Below are 20748 nucleotides of genomic sequence, written 5' to 3' on the forward strand. Positions count from 1 at the left end.
CTGAGTTTTCTCGTTGTTGGGTAGGATGATTTTGTACAAAGAATTTTCAGTTTTCTGTTCTAGCTGTTCTTCTTTGACTGTTTGTTAAATCTTATAACGTAGCTATGGATAAGATCTTATTTTACCAAAAATGTCACATTATTCCCTTTAACAGTAGCTAAGTCCTGAACTGTTTTCTGATACACAAATGATATTGGTCTTTTGCAGGAGCTTGTATGTAAGAAATGATCCTTGGAAAGAAATGGTTTATGGAAATGCTTCTTCAGAGCAGAATTCTCTCTTTGCTGGAATGTAAACAGAATGTGGAATCTTCTTCCAACACAGCTCCGTAAGTCATTTGTTTAATCTTATTTGCAGTGTTGCTTAGTGTGTGGTAGAAGGGGGGTTACAATACTAACAAATACCCAGCTCTGTGTTGAACTCTTATTGCTCATATTAACTTATATACTAATTATGTCTTCCAGCTAATCTAGAATATTTGGCTCTTCAGCAGATAAATTGAAGAACAGAGCTAGTATTTTGAAACACATTTATTAACAAATACCACTTTCACAGTTTTAGTTACATTAATGGTGCTACATGGAAACATATCTTCTTTCTAGCTTCTTTCTTGCTTTCATCAGGGAGGCTTTTCCTTGATTTCAAATGGACTTTTTTTTTGTGAACAAAGTACTATTCAATGCTGAGAAGGGAGAAACAGGCACTTGGAGTTTACTCCATAGATTGTTTTCTCATAAAAGAGATGTGCTGTGGCTATTATTTCACCGTATGCACATGCGCTATACGGGGAAAAATCCGTTTAAAAAAAAAATGCACAGGTGGCTCTTAATGAGTTAGAGTTCAGTGCCTGCTCAGAGGAAAATTCAGCATTTTTGATGAAACTAAATTCAGTTTTGGGGTCTCTTCCTGGAGAATACATTGTTGAGGTACTACGCTATCTTTATTGCCCTGCTGTTCACTATTTGCCTAATAACTGATTGTTCATTGTTCTTGTTCATTCTAAGTAAACTATGACATTGGATGATGTGCAGAAAAAAGAGGGGACTTTAAATAACTTTCATGTGTTCAACTTCTGTTGCTTTCTTGAAGCCTGCATTAGTGATGCTGTAGGTTATATTTGGCTAGAAAGGACCTTGGCCCTGTAGAGTAACAAGAGATGACAAAAACATAGCAGCTGTCAGACTTTAATCCTCCTTTCAGTTTACCTGTTGCAGCAAAAATTGCACGCTAGGATGTAGACCTGGCCTTTTATGCAAGCCATATTTTCTTGAAGGTGTATCTGTTACTTCTATGTATCTTTCATGTCGTATTTTCTAGGGCAATTTAGGAGACAATCAACACTGTACAGTTTCTGATATGATTGGGGCTGTTTTGTGCTAGTTTTGATTCAGGGGGAATGCAGAGAATTATGTATTCAATTTGGCAGCCAAACTGAAATCGGGGAGGAAAAAAAGCTCTGAACAACTGAAATGGAAAAGCACTTTGGTGAATAAAACCCCAAACTTCACTTAACATTCACGTAACATGGCAGATGTGGGGTCAAATCATTTTTTCTCCCACAGTGTAGAACTCTTTCATGTTTTAAATCATGTGCCGGCAATAAAATATTTCAGAAGCATAAAAGCATTTAATCTTAGGATTTCTAACTTCCATCACTTTCAGTTTCACTTCTGATTTTTTTCTGCAAATAAATGGTTCACCAAATAAATTGATGAATTCTAATATAGACGCATGTTAGTCTATGGGGGGACCAAAATAAGAGAAAAGACTAATGCACAGAGTGGCGAGGCATGAAGAAATGTATGTCTGCTTCAGAAACAGCAAAAGGACTAGAGCGGGATATGTACTCAGGCCAGCAGAGCTTATTCTTCCTTGCATTTTCTAAAATGTGCCTGGAAATGGTATAATTATAGTAAAATAAAATGCCTTATCTTTTCAAGAAGTGCAACAAAGACAGAGAGTCTGCTGTAGCTGCTATATGCTTTTCTGAAAGGTTTGGGAAACCGAATGGTATCCATTGCTTTATAGCCTATCAATTGATAAGTATAGGTGGAATTTCTTATTTATCTTTTTATTGCTATCATACACTTATCTAACAGTTTCAATGACTTTTCCCAAAATAAACCTTTAATACTTTTCCTGATTATGTGATTGCTGATTGTACCGTTTAACGCACATTCCGCATGATAGTTCCTTGCTTTCACATTAAATTAGTTTACAATTGTTTGCCCTGGCCTGATTTTGACATCTGCTGGATCAATTACCTGAATCATCAAAATCTTTTTGAAGCTCAGGGCATTGTTTTCTGTGTTTGTTTTTCTCCACACTTGGAAGACTTGAAGAATTTATGACCACTTACTTAATTTCTAAATTTACACCACATTTTATTTAGTGGTGGGGAGCTTTTTTTAAGGTAAAGAAGTTACTAAACGATTGAAATTAGCACGAGAGATAAGTAATGTCACAAGTTGCTTTAGTTTGGTTGCTTAGTTTTGGGCTTCAGAAATTCTGGTAGAATTGGGAACAGAGTTCTTCAACTGGAAGCGATTGTTTGCATACATGGAGGGGAAGAATGGTCCGAGGAGAGTGGTGCCCTGACACAGCTCTGAATGAAGCGTGCTGCAGTAGCTGGGGAAGGAGACTGGAGGAGCGAGGACAGGGAATGTACAGATGGGAGACCTGGAACTGCTGGGGATGGCAGATTGGGCCTAGACTTACATCAAGGCCCTCAGCATCTCTGATCTAGAGTATGTCCCATTCCAGAGCTTCACGTCTAGGACTGCTGGATTCGCGTGGCCCTCGATGAGCAGGGCGCAAGGCGTGGGCTGCAGTCCCTGCTCTAGCAGACAGAGCTCCTGCTGCCCCCGGCCCCCCTGAGCCGCCGCAGGAGGTCTGTGCGGAGGTCCAAAGGTCCCGCCGGTGCGGAACAATTTTGATTTCTGTATGGTGCTGCGTGGCCGATGCTCCAACGGCTTCCCTCGTCCTCTGACCACGCCGTCGCGCGCAGCCCCAGCCCTCCCCGGGCCGCGCCCCGCGCTACCCCCGAGCGCCGCGCGCTTTCCCGCGCCCCGCCAGCACCGCGCGTCGACGGCGGGGGCGTGCCTCGCGGGACAGGAGGCGTGGCTGCCTCAGGCTCCGCCCCCGCGGGGCTCAGCCGGCCAACGGCGTTGGGCGGGCGTGAGGGGGCGAGGCCCGCGGCGGCGGCACTGGGGGCGGGGGCTGCGCTCCGTGGGCAGCGGGGCGGCCTCGCGCAGGGCCCGCGGCGGCCCGGCTGCTGCGTGCCTCGGCCGCCGCTCTCCGGTAAGGGCCGCGGGGGGGGGAAGGAGAGAGGGCGGCGTGGCCGCCGCGAGGCGAGGAGCGGCGGGCGGCTCGGCCGCTCACGGGACCCTGGCGCTGGCCTCCAGCCGGCCGCGGCTGCAGCCCCGCCGGGACGGGACGGGACGGGGCCGGGGAGCCGCGGGCTGTGGCGGGGCTGGCGGCGCGGCTTCGCCCTCCGCTGCCCCGCGCGTGCTTCGCTTCCCTTCCCATCCCAGCCGGGGAGCTGCGCTGGGAGAGCACGTTTCTGGACCGGCTGCCTTTTTTGTTTTCCCTTCCCCGTGGGGACCGGCAGCGCCTGGCCCCGGACCGGCTGCACGCGTCGGTAGCGAGGCCGGGGCTCGCTTTTCCTCCCCCGGGTTCGCTGTCCCGAGCCCCCGGCCCGGCGCGGCTGGCAGTGCCCCGCGGCGGAGCAGTGACTGGCCCCCGGCCCGCAGCTCTCCGGCAAGGTGCCTCCGGGAGCGTGGGCTCGCCCCGGGAGCGGGTCCAGCCCAGCACGCTGCTCCAAGCTGCCTCTGGAGCTGGCCCGACTTAAAAGGGACGAGTCTGGTTTAGATGATAGGGAAATCTGTCCTGATACAGATAGATAGGTAACGGGTTCGTTAAAGGAGAGAAGGTTGGGCGGCTTTTTTTTTTTTTTTTTTGTAATTGCGAAGTGGCTTTGTACCCCTGAGAATTTTATGTGGGAACAGAAGAAAGTTGCTTAAACATTATGCATGATGTTTAATGTAAACCGCACTTTAATCCAGCTGAGCTGTTTAGAATTGCTTAATTATCGGCGTTATTTGTATGGACTTATGTGTGCTCCTCCAGGTACAGCCTGTAAACACCAAACAGAAAGCAGAGCAGCTAACCTGGGTTAAATTCTGAAGTTTTCTCCCCTGGCCCCTGCCCCCTGTGCGCAGTCCCTGGAAGTAGTGCCAGGGTAATTACAAAAACAACTGCTCTCACCACCTTTCCCTTGATATTCTGAAATTGCAAGGAGAAATAAAGTAGAAATAATGGGAAAATAATTGCAGTGCATTAGAATAATGTCTATTGAAGTATGTGGGGGGAGTGTTCAAAATATTAAAGGCTCTGTTCCTTTAGTTAGTCTAACCAAAAACAGAAATATGTATGGTATCCCATTTCAACCTGCATTTAATACTCAAATAGTAGTGACTTATTTTTCTCTAAAAGTGGTTGAATTTGAAATTCTAGCTGGTTGGTATCTGCAACCAGTGTTAACATTTTAATCTGGCATGTTCCAATTTTTTTTTTTTCCCTGTAGTGTTTACCCTGTAGTGTAAATGCTGAGAATTTCCCCTGGTGTTGAAAAAATAATAGCAGGCATTGTGAGAGCTGCTGGAACCAAACCTGGCTCCACCACCTGGAGTTCGCTGCTTGGGAAAGAATGGCTTAACCTGATGTGGTTAGCATTCTGTTTTCCCAAAACTAAACAAATGTGGATAGGTTTTTTACTTATACCCATGTAATAGCCCCCAAATCTGAGTATTTTTATGGTGGAATTTTAAGGCGTGCTGAAGCAGAATAACACCCTTCAAGCTAACTGCACGGAGACTTGCAGATAAACTGTGGTACTAAAACGTGTAAAATGGCTTCACTTTGCAATGTCTTTCCTTTGATTGGCTTTCATATTAAAAGATAGAAGGTTTAAAGGCCCATATAACTTCTTTCAGGATGTTTTCGTTTCTCAGAAGGTGATAGTCAAAGTCTCTTGCTCAGCACGATCTACGCAAAGAAAATCACCCTATCAGATCATGGCTGGCTATTATCTTAAGAGACAGGATGCTGAATGCAGCTTGGTGGTTGATGCAAGCTGGGTTGTTGCTTGTGGTCTGTATCAGAAAGGTTTTTGCAATTGTTTTCAGTTGTAGTAACATTTCATGGTAAAGAAAGGGCAAGTGTAACACTTAATTCTTAAGGTCTCCAAAATAAGTACTTAAGGAACAGACTTTCTCGTGAAATAAGCATGCAGCATGCTTAGCTTTAGAAATGAGTTTTGCACACCACTGATTTTTATTTGCTGTACAAATTAAAAAAAAAAAACACATTTGAACAGTCAACAACCTTTATAAAGCTTCAGTTAAACATTGTAATGTAAAGTAGTGTCATCTTAAAAGATTTTTTGGATCTTGTCAGTACGAAATGTTACATCAAATGTATTTCTACACTAATCAGCATTTTTCCTTCTCCTCCTCCTTCCCCCTCCCCCAATTTTTAAGGGCTTCACCTTGGGCTTGTCAAATGGACATTAACCGATACTGAATGTTAACTGTGGGAGCTCTATAAGCACAGCGGCTGCTGGGATGTTGCGACAGAACGGCGGAAGTAACAAACGTGGTTTGGGATTAGCCCGGCTGTCTACCTCCAACTTCTTCACCATCTCTAATTCAGGAAATTGGGGAATGGGGCGCAGCACCAAGAGCAGCTCTCTGAGCAGCATTAGCTCCAACTCTGATTGTTATGACAATCCTGTTGTGGATCCGGAATATATCATGCAACTGGTGAATGATGTCAGAAAATTTGCAGATGTGCTACTCTATTTGAAGGAAGCCATTCTTTCAGAAGGTATGCCAGTTGATTTTTATCCTAAATTCTTAGGTTTTCTGAAACTCCCACACCTCTACTCATATGGTTTTATCTACTGTTTGCTGTGGTTATCTTCCCCTTTACTTCTCCCCTTTATTGCACCCCCCGTGCATGATGGTTGTGGGAAATGGTGGTTGTTACTTTGGGTTCTGTGTTTCCTCATCAGAACGCTGCAATCTGTTTCATAATCTGTCGTGTAGTGCTTTTGAGCATGTAATATTTAAAAGGGCAAGGGGGAGTAGGTTTTGAGCAGGCTGTTGAGGCTGCAACTGAAAATTAGTGAGACTGTCAACTGATTAGTTTTTAACCACTTGAATGTTCTTGTCATTTTAAAGAATTCTGTTAGTGTTGGCAATGTTCCAGTTTTCTGGGCTCATATGATTCTCTGATTTTTCTGTTTTGATTGTTTTTTGAGATGCTCATATGTTAGTTTGAATTTAAGGTAGAAAGAAACTCTTCATGCTTTCTTCCTCTACATGGTAAGTGTTTACCATCTTCTGCCAGCAGGTGGAAACTGCAAATTTTTTTTGCTTACGAGGAGTGTTTCTTATTGTGCCTTCAGATTCCTTTAGGGAAAAGATACTAGTCCATGTCTGATCATCAGAAGGAAAGTGTTTATCTACGTTTTACAGAAATGTTTTCATGTTAATAGCTGAACTGACATCCAAAGCAGCTTTATATAAATGTCCTGAATATGAAGCATTGTTGCACATTTTTTTTGCCATTCCCCATGCCTTAGTGCTGTAAATGTCTGTTTTCTCTTATTGGTTCAAATTTGCCGATAAGCAGATTTGGGTACTGTGTAGATATTCAGAAAATGCTGTTCCTGGAGAGTAAAATAATGTTTTAAGAGCCTTCCTCAGTTCAAAGGCAGTGAATTTGGTAGTGCTCATCTTGTGTACTGGGTCAGTGCAACACTTGTTACCTCTAACTTTGTATTTAGGATTATCACTTTGTTTATAGATACGATAATAAGCCTTAGCAGGAATGAAAAGAATGATTACCCTATGATTTCAGGTTTTGCATTGAGCCTTCTTTGAGCAGAAGAAGGCTAGACAGTGAATGGATCTGGTGCTTTGTAAACCCAAAGTGCTTGAGCATGCACACAGCTGAAGCAGCTGTGCCAAAAAGTGTGAACAAATCTTAACAGGGCAGTAACTTGAGACTCGTGATTGCTTCATGTCAACAGTATTTCTGCTGAACACACAGGATGATCACAGTTATTTGTGAGGTCAGGTGTCTGGTGACTACTGACACTGAAGTAGGCATCCTGTTAGGAAAGGACTATCAAAATACGAATGTATTCCAGCTGCCATGCAGTGCTTGCTAATTAATATTCAATATAAAATTTTGCACTCGGAAGATTGGAGAAGCTAACATGGAATACGGGAGCTGTCTTCTTGTTTTATGTTAGATTGCAGAACTAATTTGTGAAACAATGTTGTTCATTTAAAGGATTATTTATAAAGGAGAGATGTTTCTTTTCCTTCATTGGGAACATTTTTTGGATATCTGTCCCCAGAATCTCATCGTATAGTGAGTTCTGTAGTATTGGGCTTGCTTACTGGTGGCTGGAGACAGCCTTTCTGAAGCCGAATAGTTTGGATTGCATTTTTCCATCCTATCTTTAGAAATGTTTATAGTTTTCTATCCAAAAATTGACAAAAACTTAGTAAGGTGGCTGAACACGCTCCTTACACAATTCTGGCTTGTAAGGCTTGCAGCTTATACCACAATTCTGGAATTACTTACGTGATTTATTTCAAGGTGGAATCAATTGCAGGGAGAGGAAATTATTTTTTTTCCTTTCTGGACAGCATTAATGTAATGACTTGATGTATTTTTTTGTTGAATAGTAAAGCTTTGCTCTGAAGTTCATGAAGTCAGAACCAAAAATAATTTCTGCTTCTAGCTACAGCAGACATCTTACCCTGATGTGCATATACTGCGTGCATCTTCAGGCAGCTCAGGAGTGACAGAAGTAAGTGGTGCAGCAGGGTTGGGGTTGCAACCACAAGCTCTGGTGTTTGTCTGGCAGGCGTTCCTAGAGCCTGGTGCAGGTCTTTTGACTTGTGGCTGCTGTTCCCCAGTTAGCTTCCGCATCTACTCCTAGCCATAGCGTCACTGCTTTGGCAGACTTGTCTACAAATTCCTTTGCAGTGCACAGTAACTTCACTCTGGCCACAGGGCTCGGCTGGCTCCAGGCTGCTCCATGGCTCAGGTCTGCATCAGCCGTGGGCTGGCACCTGGAGGTGCTGGCCCTGTGTGCTGTGCCGGCGGGGCAGGGCGGCGTGCGCCCTGCTCACGTTAGCTGTGCACTGCCAGCGTCTGCAGTTGCTTGCCAACAGCTCGCTTAATGTTCTCCTGATGTGGTGATGATATCTGGAGTGAAAAATTTAAGCTGTTTTGGTCTATAATATGCGTTCATGTCTTGACTAGATCCTAAGTGTCTTTAGACACAGAGTTATACTGTTTTGAATGGTACCAATGCGAGTCAATAAATGAAAGACCTCAACAGCTTCATACTAGGTGGAGAGTGTTATTTAACTGAAATTTCTCAGCCATTTTTTTGTAAACTTTGGTGCTATTTCTCTTTGCATTACTTATACTAATATCACTTAATTACTTACAGCAGCTTCATTGTCATAATACTGAATGAAACCTGGCTATTACTTTTAAATGTAGATATGTAATGATGATTGCTATGTAAACTGAAACCTATGAAATGAGGAGTCTCCCTGTTGGCACCAAGTAGGAAACTTCCTTCTCAGCAACACACAAAAACTAAACAAACCATCCCCCTTCCCCAAAACAACCAACCCACCCTCTGAATAGAATTGCCAGCTGGAAGTTTTTCAGCTGCTTGGACGTGAGGGAGCTGCAGTTGCCTCTGGTGGTGAGTGAAATACCATGTGTTCCCTACACTTCAGTTCAACTCCCTCTCTGACTCTAGGCATTGTAATGGTTGGTCATAATAATCTATTACTAGCAATCCATCTTGAGGCACAGGACCAAGGCTCTTACCAAGGTCTTCGTTATAGAAGAGTTGCATGTGTTTTTTGTCAATGAGTCCAGTACTGTTTTGCAAGAAAAACTGTATTTAATTCTAGCTGATGACAGGCTGTATCTGTGGTGGTTGAACTGCACAAACAGTTAATGGATCAATCTGTTGGTCTGGTCTTAAGTTAGGTTTCCAGATGAGTGAGATTGTGTCGTATGGCTGATATTAGTAAGGATAACTTCATTGTCGTTGTGTATTTTTGCTCGAACTGAAAGGCCTGGTAATTTCGTAGCATTAGTACTTTCTGAGGTCAAAGATAATTGAAGTGTATTGACGAGGCTCAAAATAAGTCAGTTGTCTTTCCTTTCTGATAAGAAAAAAAGGAAAACAGTTCCTTAGGAATCCCTGCCTGGAAGGCCAAACCTGAGTGTATATGCTGAAGTAATACCTAGAAGACTCAACACTATTTTTGTCAACTACAATCTGTGCTACTCCTAAGATTGTTCATCTGGTATTTAATTTTACTGATGGCATCCTGCATTCGGTACCCCAGATTTACTTCTTGTCTCAGTTTTAATGTACATGTTAAACACAAGCTGTGAAGATGTAATGGCTTGAAAGCTGATGGGTTTTCTGTTTGTGTTTTGAGTTCAAATAGTGGCTTTTCAGCTATAGGTTGAGAGTGTGAGAAAATGACTGCTGGCTCCAACTGGCACCCCTCTTTCAAATGGTAGGACGTCCAGCGAAGTACAGTCTAAAGGCTGGAGCTATCTTGGATCTTCAGAGGTAGTGTTACACAAGAGGAGTAACTTGCCACAGTTGAGAGAGCTGCAGAAACTGAATAGTTGTTTGGCTCCCACAGACCTGCTGAGGGCCCGGTAACCTGACCACAGGACTGAAAATACTTCAGAATTTGAAGTGTGTGGAATATACCTGAACTACATCTTGCGACTTGAAAGAAGGATAATTCTTGTCCCAAAGCATGGGTTGGGTTTAATGCGTCTGCAAGTAAATGCTGTTCAGTTTTATAAGGCTGAGTGACTTTTGCATGCAGAATATCTTCTTTTGGCAGAGAGGAGATATGGGGTAATTACTTCATACTGTCCAACCTCTTCAAAATATAAGGATGCCTATACTTAGAAATTGTATAGAAAGCATGTAAGCCACTTTTGGGGGTGAAACATAGAGGACCTACCTCTTAAAAACTTCTATTATAGAATTTATTGATTCAAAAATAGTTTTGCTTATTGCATAGATGTGCAAAGTTGAGAATCTGCCTAAGAAAAGGTATCTGTGTGAAGCCGCTGCCATTATACTCTCTTACTGCCCATAATAAATTCCACTGCTGCCTTAAGCAAATGATGTCACTGTAGTCTCTGCTCAAATGACTGTTGTTTACTTAGATTTAAAAGGATCACACAAAAGAATATTTAGGGCACAGTCTGAGTTCCTGATTAGAATATTTTACTTAGGGTTTCATTTTTAAGCAGTAAATAGTAGCTTTTACTCGTATGAAGTCAGAGACGGGAAACATTCCTGTTTCCCTGGTCTGAAGGTAGTTTACTAGTTTTGTGACATCTGCTATTTATTTTTTAAGGAATGTGTTGTATGCTTCATACTGTAAGGTCTACCCTTGGGACTGTGGGAAATAGTGTTGTATTATGAATAGCTGTAAGGGTAAAATTTGCATGTGGTCTGAAAGTGTTGGTGTAATTATACTTTATAGTTGAATATATAATCTGCTTGACTCTACTTCAAAATATATTTAGGTGTTACTGCTTTCTTTATCACAAACTTTGAAGTAATCTTCAAAGTATGATATTGTGTGCTTCATGTGGGCAGTTCTGCATACTTTTCAAGGGCAAACGCTTCTTTCCTCAAGTTCATCCTGTCTTCAACTAATGCAAATTAGAGCTTATTCTAAAATGGTAATGTACCTTTTTTCCAGATAGATTAGAAAACAACGGCAAGGAATAGCAAGGTAAAGCTCTTGGCTTTCATCACAAGTTTCACTTTGAGGATCAGATTTCACTGTCTGGTTTCTTAGAGTTTGATAAGGTGTTTTTTTTCCTTCTCTTATCCAAAGCAGAAGTGAAAATACTGGTGAAGCTGGATGGCCTGGTCAGGAATGCTTGCATCCTCCTTGTAGTAGCAGCAGTACTTTCAAAAGGATCAGGAATGCTACCGAACTTGAAACCTATCAGGCCCTTATTCTTGAAAGATAGATATTCAGCCCAGTGGACAGGATGTCTGTAAAGGTGTGTCAAGTTAAATAGTTTCTCAAAATAAGGAACTTGTAGTCCCTAGTGACTTCAAAACCACTGTGGAGGTTGGTATTAATTGCATGCTACACTAAAAGCCAGAAGTTGTCTACTAAATATAGTGCCTGAGGGTCAAAGATGAACAATTTCTCTTCACTCCTTCCAGGTTTGACTGTGTGCTTTTTCTCATACTGCTTACATTCTTAGTATGATTAAGGCACTATTGTATTTTTAGCTTTTTATTTATTTATCTGCTTGTAGTGTAAAACATTCAAGTTCTTTGCAGCAAAGTTCTGAGGCAGTATTTTGGAAAGTTAGCTTGTCCTGTTTTGCTAGGGAAATCTGAAGTTCATTAGCTTTGGCAGTGAAGATTGCAGATTGAAATTATGATAATTTATAATACCAAGTGTAATTTTGCTGTTTGTTCTTTATTCCAGTTTTGTTGCTTCTCAGTGAAAACTGCTGCCTTTGATACACCTTAAACTGCATGTATTACCTCTCTAATGACACTTTAGAGTCTAAAAATGTAACTTGTAGTATGGTAGCAGTATTGCTTGATAGGTGGGCAAACTGCTCTAAGCAAGGTTTTAATAGTGTTTACCTTTCTTTGTAGCACTGCCTGAAAGAATTATTTTTTTGAGTGATGTATTGTTTTCTTTAGTTTTGGGGAGAAGATGATATTGTTTTTCTTCTCGATAGTGTTTTATGTCCTAAATTAAAAAGCTTTTTGGGGAAGGGAAAAGTAAAATGCTGACAGAGCAGCTAACTTTCAGGGACCGTGAGAACATAGTGATTATCAAATATGTAAACAATCTGTTTGTGAAGTGATTGTGACCTTTGAGAATCCTCTGGAAAAGATAGGGGAATTCATGTAAAGTGTAGCACATTGTTTCTTTTATTCCATGTAGCACAAAAAAAAAGGGAAAATAAACCATCTGGAACATAAATCCTGTTACAGAAATCGTGCTGCTTCAGAAAGCTGACATACAGACTGAAGTGGAATTTCAGGTCGATCACTTCCAGGATCTATTGAAGTGATACATACATGTAATATCTGTGTTATAATTTTGTAAATTTTATAACTTACTGTTAAAATATGCCTTTTGTCATTTCTTTGATTTCATAGCTCTGCTCACCCTTGGTTCACAAGGGACTAACGGTGTGTTTTAAATGTATTAGCTTACAATAACTTTGTTCAGACTCCTGCTGAACCAAATAAGGTGTTAAGAGCTGAATTCTAGCAGTTTGTGTTTGCTGTTTTGGATATTGTCGTTCCTGTAACTGGCAGAAGTGATCTTGTGAACTGCAGTAGCAGAGAAGCCAAGATTCAAACAGATTGGGGCAGGTGTGAGGCAGCTGGCAAAGCTGGAAGTGAATTTCTGAAAATGATCCTGCAGAAATTCCAGGTTTTTCTTCCCCATCAACAGCTGAAATGATAGTACAATTCTGTAAGTGTTGAATATCTACCAGACGTTGATCACTCGTTATTATAAAGCTTGTTATGTTTAGTACTCTGTTTTAAGCCATGCTAATAATGTATTTCTCTTTAAATTTAAGTGTGAGTTGCTGTGATCTCACCACTTCTTTCTGGGACTGGCAGTAGTCCTCTGGTGATCACATAGTGCTCCTGTGAGCAGATCTGATGGATTACAAGTCCTAGGAAGAAAAGGAATAGTTTTCAGCCAGATCAGCTCTATGAACTGACTGGCTGTGAGGTTGTACAGAGTACAAGCTAAAGAGGGAGAAGGCAGCTGGCAAAGGAACAAGTGGCCAGAGGTTAAAAATGGAATGAAACTTTGATTGTTGGGGCACTCAACCATGACATTACAGCATACACTGTTAAACCCTCTCACAGCTTTTTTTTATCATCTCTGTTGAATGTTATGTTTGGCAGAGAGATATGAAAGGTGGCGAGGAAAGGACTGCAAGCAGAAAATGCCCTTTGTAGATGGCAAATTAATCGGTTGTTTGAGCTTTAGGCATATTTGAATTGGACAGTCATCTCTTAAACTCACCTTCTGAAACTTGCTTTTCATGTGTATGCAAAAACAGAAGTGGTTCTAGTAGTCTTTCTGACCTGGAAATTTCTTAGCGTACCCCTGCACACATATCCTAGTAGTCACTTCTAAATATTAGTACTGTCAATCTGAATTGAAACTGTTCTTTGATAAATGTGAAAGTCTTTCAAGCTAAAGGATGTAAACAGAGATAAGAGCAGAGTAAATAGTTCCTTAAACTTGTTTTAACAAGTTAGAAATTATCACTGAGAGCTCAAAGCCAATAGTAGCGATTTACTCATTTTTCAGAGCTTTTGATACTTTTTATGGTAAAACTTGGAGGGGAAGAATAACCAGGCCTGTAAACGTTTCAGAAGAGCTCCATGACCACAGCACACTGAAGACCTCGTGGTTGTTTTCCTGTGCTTCCCTTTCCTTCGTGCTGTTGTGTTTTTATTGTCTCTTTGATGAGCAGAGCATTGAGATCCCTGGCTGAGAGTCCTGTCCTGTCCAGTGCTAGATTTCACTATGACATGACAATTTTAGCAAAGAAAGCAGAGGTTTGATGTACTCCAGAGAGCTCAGTCCATAAACGCTAGTGAAACCTGTATGAAGGCAAGCCCACGACAAGCCTACACTACTTAAGTTTGCCTTCGAACCTGATGGGAGACATCAGTAGCTACAGACTGCTTTTCCCAGGGGGTGCTACGCTTGAACCAGGGGGAGAGACCTTTCCACCTGTCTTGCTTCTTCGCTTCAGGTCATTCCAAAAGCTGTTTTACCCAAGCTGCTTGTTTTTCACCAGTCCACATCTTTCAGGCTTTTGTTAGGGAGTCTTGGACTTTCAGTGACTGTGACCTAAGGAGAAACCAGAGGAGTTGGGCAATTCCTTTTCTTTGCAGGTTTGTACTATTAGAACACTGCTTAATTAATCTGCAGTCATGGAACAAGTCTGCTGTTTCCAATTCTCTGAACGATGGGAGGAAAAACACTTATTGGAGTTCATCTCAGCAAAGCCATGTTCTTCATAGTCGAAGTGTAAGCTACTAAATAAATGCAGGTTGCTAATGTTGGATAATAAATGCTGTTTGCTCAATTTCAGGGTTTGGAGAAGATTTAAGTTAAACAATAACTTAGTGGACTGGTAGACAAGTCTGTGGTTGATACCACCCCCCTCCCCCAGCCACATACTCAGCATTCCTGCAGAACAAATGCTCACTTGTTGCTATAGTGTCCAGGAGCAGCAGCCAGGAGGGGTGTGTGTGTCTTGGCTGTCTGTGAGTGTTTAAAATGTAAAATCAACCTTTATGGGTACTCTGGATATTTTTGTTGACTTAAATAATTAACATATCTGTCTTGAGGAAAACTTTATTAGGAAAGCATCAGCATTTTCCATTTTTATGTTGCTTCGGAAGTCCAACAAATGTAATACAAGTAAAACCTCCAGTCTTTATGCATTTCAATGTGCAAAAGAATCACAGGACATCTCATTTAAAGAACCTTAGTTTTTTATTAATTAGAATTAGAGCCTTTCTGCAGCAGCAACTAGACTGATGAAACGTATTGTAAGATTAGCAAGATGAAATGTGAGTAGTGAGGTAGAAAATCAAGTCAGATTTTCTCTTATTTGACTTTAAATGTAAAGTTAGGCCTCTTAACAACAGAATATTTTCTGATATAGTTGGCAGCTTCATCGAGAAAAGGGAACACTTGGACACACAAACTTGTCTCTCCGAGAACTCTGCTCCAACACCTGAAAGATTAGATTTGATCCATTTCCACTGAAATCTTGTGTTCTTAATGGCAGTTTCCATGAATGTAGGAGTACTTGTGTTTAAAGAAAATATATCCACTATCGCTAAAATACATTATAGCATATCCACAAATGTATTCTGTTTTATCATTTCTCTGATGCATGAATTTTGATAAATTGCAATGTAAAACAAGAACATCAATACAAATGGTTACTGTGTACCTAACAGCATGGAAACAAGTTGTGATTGTCTGTCCCTTTAATGATTGTGACTTTGTGAAGTTTTCATAGACTAAATCATACCTTCCCTCTGTTTCGTTGGAAGTGTGATTCCTATTCATGTTTTTAGGTCACAGAACTGAAGCTAACTTGTTTCTTAATTCGGAGTAAGTGTTCACATAATCTGGCAGTTGCAGTGGTTTGGTTATGTTTTATTTAATGTCTTATTAATGGATTGGAGTTAGAACTGTATGGCAGGGTAATAGGTTTGATATGCAGCTGGGACCTTGATCTTCCTAGGGAGCTGCTTGCCTTTTTTTAAGGAAAATAGGGATTTTATGGGGACTCATTCCTTTGTCTCCCCTAAAATGTCACTTTTTTAATAGAAGATTCAAGTGACTTATATGATGCTGTAGCAAATCATTACGTTCAGGTTAAACTTTCATCTTAATGACATCCATTATAGAAGAGTGTAACTGGAAAGCAGAGGACTGAAGTAGTTTTATTGTAGAGGCTGTGATTTAGCTCAACAAGGGATTCTTCTTTTTTACCATTTTCCTTGCTGTTTCAAAGCACGTTCTTGGGCTAATTTTTAAAAATATGTAGGAATTCATGTTTTCCAGTTTTAGTTATCTTTACTTCACAGACTCTGTCAGCTTAGGCAGGTGAAGGTTGGTTGATCAGACTTAACCTCTTTGGAGCTGTGCTCTGCGTTGTGGTTAAGCTGCTTGAGATATTTGAGCAAACCCAGTTATTAAGTTTGAAGTGGCAACAAAAGCTCTATTATTGTTTACATTTCAAATGGCAATGATGATATGTCTAAGGCATGGACCATTGAAAAGCTTTTAAAGGAACTTAGAGGACTGATTTCTGGGGTTATAGTTCTCAGCTGCAGTGCTTTTACACGTGAACCAGCATTTGGAAGGTTCTGGTTGATTTGGTCTAGAAAGTCAAATGAATGTGAGGACTTCATGGACATGTTTTTCTTGTAACTCACGAAGTAACATACAGACTTTTTTGATTCTCTGTGCTGTGTATTACCTGGGTTTATATTATATTACTATTATATTTAAATATTTTAAAAATTTTAAGTTCTAAGCGATGAGAAAGTGACAGTGATACCGCTCTTGTGGCCATGCACACTGAAAGCCGAAGGGAAAGGGAGGCTCTTATTTTGGAAAGAACAAAGTGTATATTTTAGAAAGAATAAAGGGAATAATATCTCTAGTAATTATGTCTTAATTATCTTCTAGTTTCAAGAATCTGCAAGATGTGGAAGGCCAGGTGAGCAAGTTTCAGCTAAGATGTGTTGAAAAAATTTTGGCTTTGGTTAAAATAAGTTGCAGGATTGTAGATGAATAATTTGTAGGAAATATATGTGTAGGATGGAGTTTAAGCACAAGTATGTTCTCTCTTACCCCATGCTCATCCCTTTTCAACAAAGGGCTTTTACATCTTGATGGTTTGGGGCCAAATTTGAGTGTTGTTATACAGGATTTTGCAAGGATGCTCTTCTGTGAACGTTATATTGAGATTTTCCTAGTTCATGCAGGTGTGATCAGTTTAGGGTTCTGTGTTGTGAACAAAGTTAACATCTCAGCTGATGTGCTACTTTTGGACTACAGCATTGTCTTCACTCCGTTTTTAAGATCAGATGTTACTGAAATAGCTATAAATTCCTGTAGCATTACCTTAAAAGACTGCAAAATATTCACAAGTTCCTATTGCTGTTTTAGTGTTGACAGTGATATGAACAGATTCTTTAGGATGTTTAAATTCTTTAATCTCTTTGTTGTGTTTTGTTTTTCTTTTCCCCTGAAGATTTTTTTCCCATTGATTAAGTAAGGTAGTATATAAGACACTTTATTCTTGATGCTACTGCACTCATGGAACAAAGAAATCCATCCAGAAATTCTCGAATGCTGTCGAGAAGTGGAAAAAATATTTACTGGAATCACTAAAGCAGAGGTGCAAGAAACAAAACAGTGCAGGTCAACAAAATGAACAGTGGTCCTTGGTCACACAAGTAGGTTAACTGCTGCCAGCAAAGGGCTGCTGAAGGAGGCAGCTGCTCAATGGATGATCCCAGATGTTTTGTGCTTCATTTGGTAAGATTTGAATTGTTTACCTGAAAGTATGGTAGCATAAGTGACTGAAATTGGCATTGTGCTGGTTGAGCGAAGACAGTTTGTGAAAATGTGAAACAAAGAAAGTGACCGTGATAAATAGCTTATGTCAGTGATGAAGAAGGGGAAATTAACAGTAGGATTAAGCTTGCAGAGTGGTCATATTTAAATGCTCTCTCTTATTCATCTTTAAACCATCGTGTAAGAACACGCTAACAAATGCAGCAAGGAACAGAGAATTCCTTTTAGCAGTAGCTGGCTTCAGCTGATGACTAGACATGAGAAACAGGTTGAGATCTTAATTGGAAAGAAAGCAATAGGTCTGGAGCATGTAAGTAAATCACTTTCTTAATAATGAGAGAAGCTTGTTGGGCAACCTCGAATGCTGCATGCCCCTGGATGAAAAATGAAATGCATGGGGCTACTAAGTATGTAGTTGACCAAGTTCTGCCTGTTTCTGTTATAATTTTCTCCTTCTGTAACTTTTACTTGCCTGCACTTCCTTTTGCTTGTTACTGATTTGTTTTCTACAACAGCTGTGTAAATCCAGGACCATAAAGCAAACATTCTGTGATCTGGCTTTATTTCACCTTTCTATTCTAAGTTATTTGTGAAGAAATAGTGCTCAGCTAAAAATATATAGTGAGCTGTGCTGTGGATTGTTGTCGTCTTTGGGTGTGTGCGAGTACTAGTATGACATTGGTTACTACTACAACAAAAGTGTTTGTGTCTTCTCTCCATAAAAAAATAAACAAAGATGTTTTGGTGTGAATTAGGTGGTACCAAAACGTTCTGTTGCAATGGGAATTGGCTGTTCCTGGTTCTAGGAAATGGGAAGATTCTGAAAGTATTTCCTTTTGAGCATTCAAATGGCTCATCGTTTTGCTGTCACCTGTGGAAGTCATATAGCCAGGCTGTACTCTATTGTCGGGTGGTTGTTTCAGCAAGACTTCAGTGCTGGAACTTCAAACAGTTAATCCTTTATGTTCACCAGTTTCCCAGACAATGGATGCGATTGGTGACTACTGCAGTGATTTGAATATTACTGAAAATGTGAGTTGATTTTTTTTTTTGTTTTCTTCAACAAAATAGAAGTGGAATGCTATCACACCCTATATCAGTCTGTAACTGTGTTTAAAAGATCCTTTAAAAGAAATGGACACAGTAAATTCACCTCTTGTTTAACACTGTATAATCTCATAATCCTGGCTTTGTGTGGTCTTTTGAAAGCTAGGTGGGCTGGCAGCAATAAAATAGCTTCTGCACTCAGTCAGTGACTTAGGCTGAAAGTGGAAGGAGCAGCCATGTAGAACAAATTGTATTTAGACTAAGAGTAAAATGAGTTAAAGGTTAAGTATTCTTTGATAATATCTTGATATAGTTTACCAAAGGCTAAATTTATTTTCTTTTGAATTAATTAAAAAAAAAGTCCATACTGTATGTTCTGTTTGGTACAGTGTGACCAACTTTCTGGGGATATTTTTTTCTTTTCTGCCTTGTGGTGGTTTTGGGGGATGTGGTGTTTGTTTTCTTTTCCTCCAGAAATCTGTGTTGTGAAAGTTTGGGGGGGGGGGAGTAATACTCAATTTGAAGCAGTACACAAGAAACATAGTTGCTTGATGAGGCATAATTGTTTTCTATTTTTTATTTTATGAGCATCTTTGGTAAACTGGGACTATTGTGCTAGGCTGTAGTGAAATGCCATTGAATTAGAAATTAGTAGCATACTACTAGAAGTATAGCCAGTGGTCAGTAATCGTGATGGATATGACTGGTGAAATGTGACGGGTCCGAATTACTGTAATTGTATTCATTAAGAATGCAGTCTTGCATCCACTTGACAATTTACAATTCTGACTTCAAAATGTGTACTGGAAGTGTTGACACATTACCCTCACCTGGTTTTATTCTTAAACTGCTGGCATATTTGGGGGAGGGGGTTGGGGGGAGAGCAGAAGAAATATTAATAGTGACTAAAACAGCCCTATAGTTATGCCACTCTCATTTGTCAGAAACAGGTAAATAAGGAAGGAAAGTTCAGCAGTTTTCATTCCTTTTTTTTGGTATTTAATTTTTTTGTTAATAAAAGATTAATGTATTCTAAAGATTAAACTGCATGGCTGAGCACATCTAGGTTAGTTGACTGGAATCTCAAGGCTAGTAGAATACAAAAGTTGGAGGAATGTGGCCTACAGCATATTGAAATAGATTAATGAAAAGCTGCGTTGTGGTGGGTTTTTTGAAAGGCTTCCTCCCACACACAAATGCAGAGTTTATCTGTGAATTTAAATGTGAAATGGATGTGAAGTAACAACTGTTCTGTTGATATCAGTTGGCACACCAAACATAATGAAAACCTTTAACTGTTTTCAGTGTAGGCAGAATTACACGATTTTGGTTATTTTAATGTATTTTACGTGTGTACACTATTTATTGTGACTTTTCTAAAAGATTTTTTTGTTAGGACGTCTTAGTTTTTGCCACTTTTATTTCTTTGACTTCTAATAATTTCTAATTTAATTGTACATCCTTAATTCTCATGGGTTTGTCATTATACCAATTTAGACTTATAAAGAAATGTGGAATCAAATTAAGCTACTTTACTACCACCACTACCCCTAAAAAAAAAATATTGGGGAAAAAAAGCACTTGAGCTCCTTTACAGAGCCATGGGAAAAAAAAAAGTTCTTATTTGCTAATTCTGCCTTGAGCAAATGGCTGCAGGCAATCGTTTTGGAACAGAAGTGAATAACCTGGTAAGATTTTTTTGTACTGGTTGTCACTTATGTCCAGCATTGGTAAGGTATGGTCATTTGGGGCCAATAGTATCTGGTGTTGCTCTGCCTCTTCCTAGGATGTGCTTGTGCCACCATTTCCTCCCCCTTCAGTCTTGCTACCTGGGAAAAATAAGGGCATCAATTGGCACCCAGTCCTTTCCATGCTTAAAGCTCCAGACAAATACCGTACAATACCAGCTTTTCCATGCACCACGTAACTCCTTACTGGCAGTGTTTTTCTTTTTGTGACTAACAGGGAAAAAAACAGGTGTTGCAGAAGTCTTGAGTTTGGGGTGTCCCTGATAATGGCTTTTTAGTGTCTAAGAGGTACTTAGGCACCCTTCTGTAATGTATCTTTGGTATGATCATTGTCTTATTGTTCCTTCTATGGGACCCATTCAAAGGCTTTTTATCTTAAATTCCCTTGTTGAGTGTTTAATGACACTGAACTTAATCACAGAACAGGCTTTAGAGGTCCTGAAGCTTCCTGTGAAGTGTACCTCAACTTTCAGGGAGTCATCAGTGGCTTGCTAACACTGAGACCTAGACCCATCTGCTGTCTGGTAATGATTTGAAGGGTTTTGACTGGAATGTGTAAAGTAAGAACCTGAGCCCCCACCTCCTGACCCGAGGTGGGAAGCCATTTACAGAGCTAACCCTGTAGGGTCTTAGCTACCTACCAAATAATGGGGAAGTCTGCTTGTTTT

General features: G+C 40.4%; 1 protein-coding gene across 8 annotated transcripts in view; it reads left to right on the top strand.

Moving 5' to 3' along the window:
* Positions 1–207: 207 nt before the first annotated feature.
* Positions 208–20748, top strand: part of ARHGAP29 (Rho GTPase activating protein 29) — a 59304-nt gene continuing 38763 nt past the window's right edge. For 6 of the 8 annotated variants that reach the window (XM_080602815.1, XM_080602821.1, XM_080602819.1 and 3 more), the window contains exons 1-2: positions 3185–3300; positions 5541–5886. In XM_080602815.1, coding sequence (XP_080458941.1) covers positions 5625–5886 — 262 coding nt within the window. In that variant the 5' untranslated portion in view covers positions 3185–3300; positions 5541–5624. Of the gene's footprint in view, positions 329–3184; positions 3301–3430; positions 4241–5540; positions 5887–20748 lie in introns of those variants that run through there. The other 2 variants (XM_080602817.1, XM_080602816.1) reach the window with 2 other exon arrangements.

This window comes from Anser brachyrhynchus (genome assembly GCF_964034855.1).
Source record: "Anser brachyrhynchus genome assembly, chromosome: 8".
Lineage (NCBI taxonomy): Eukaryota > Metazoa > Chordata > Aves > Anseriformes > Anatidae > Anser > Anser brachyrhynchus.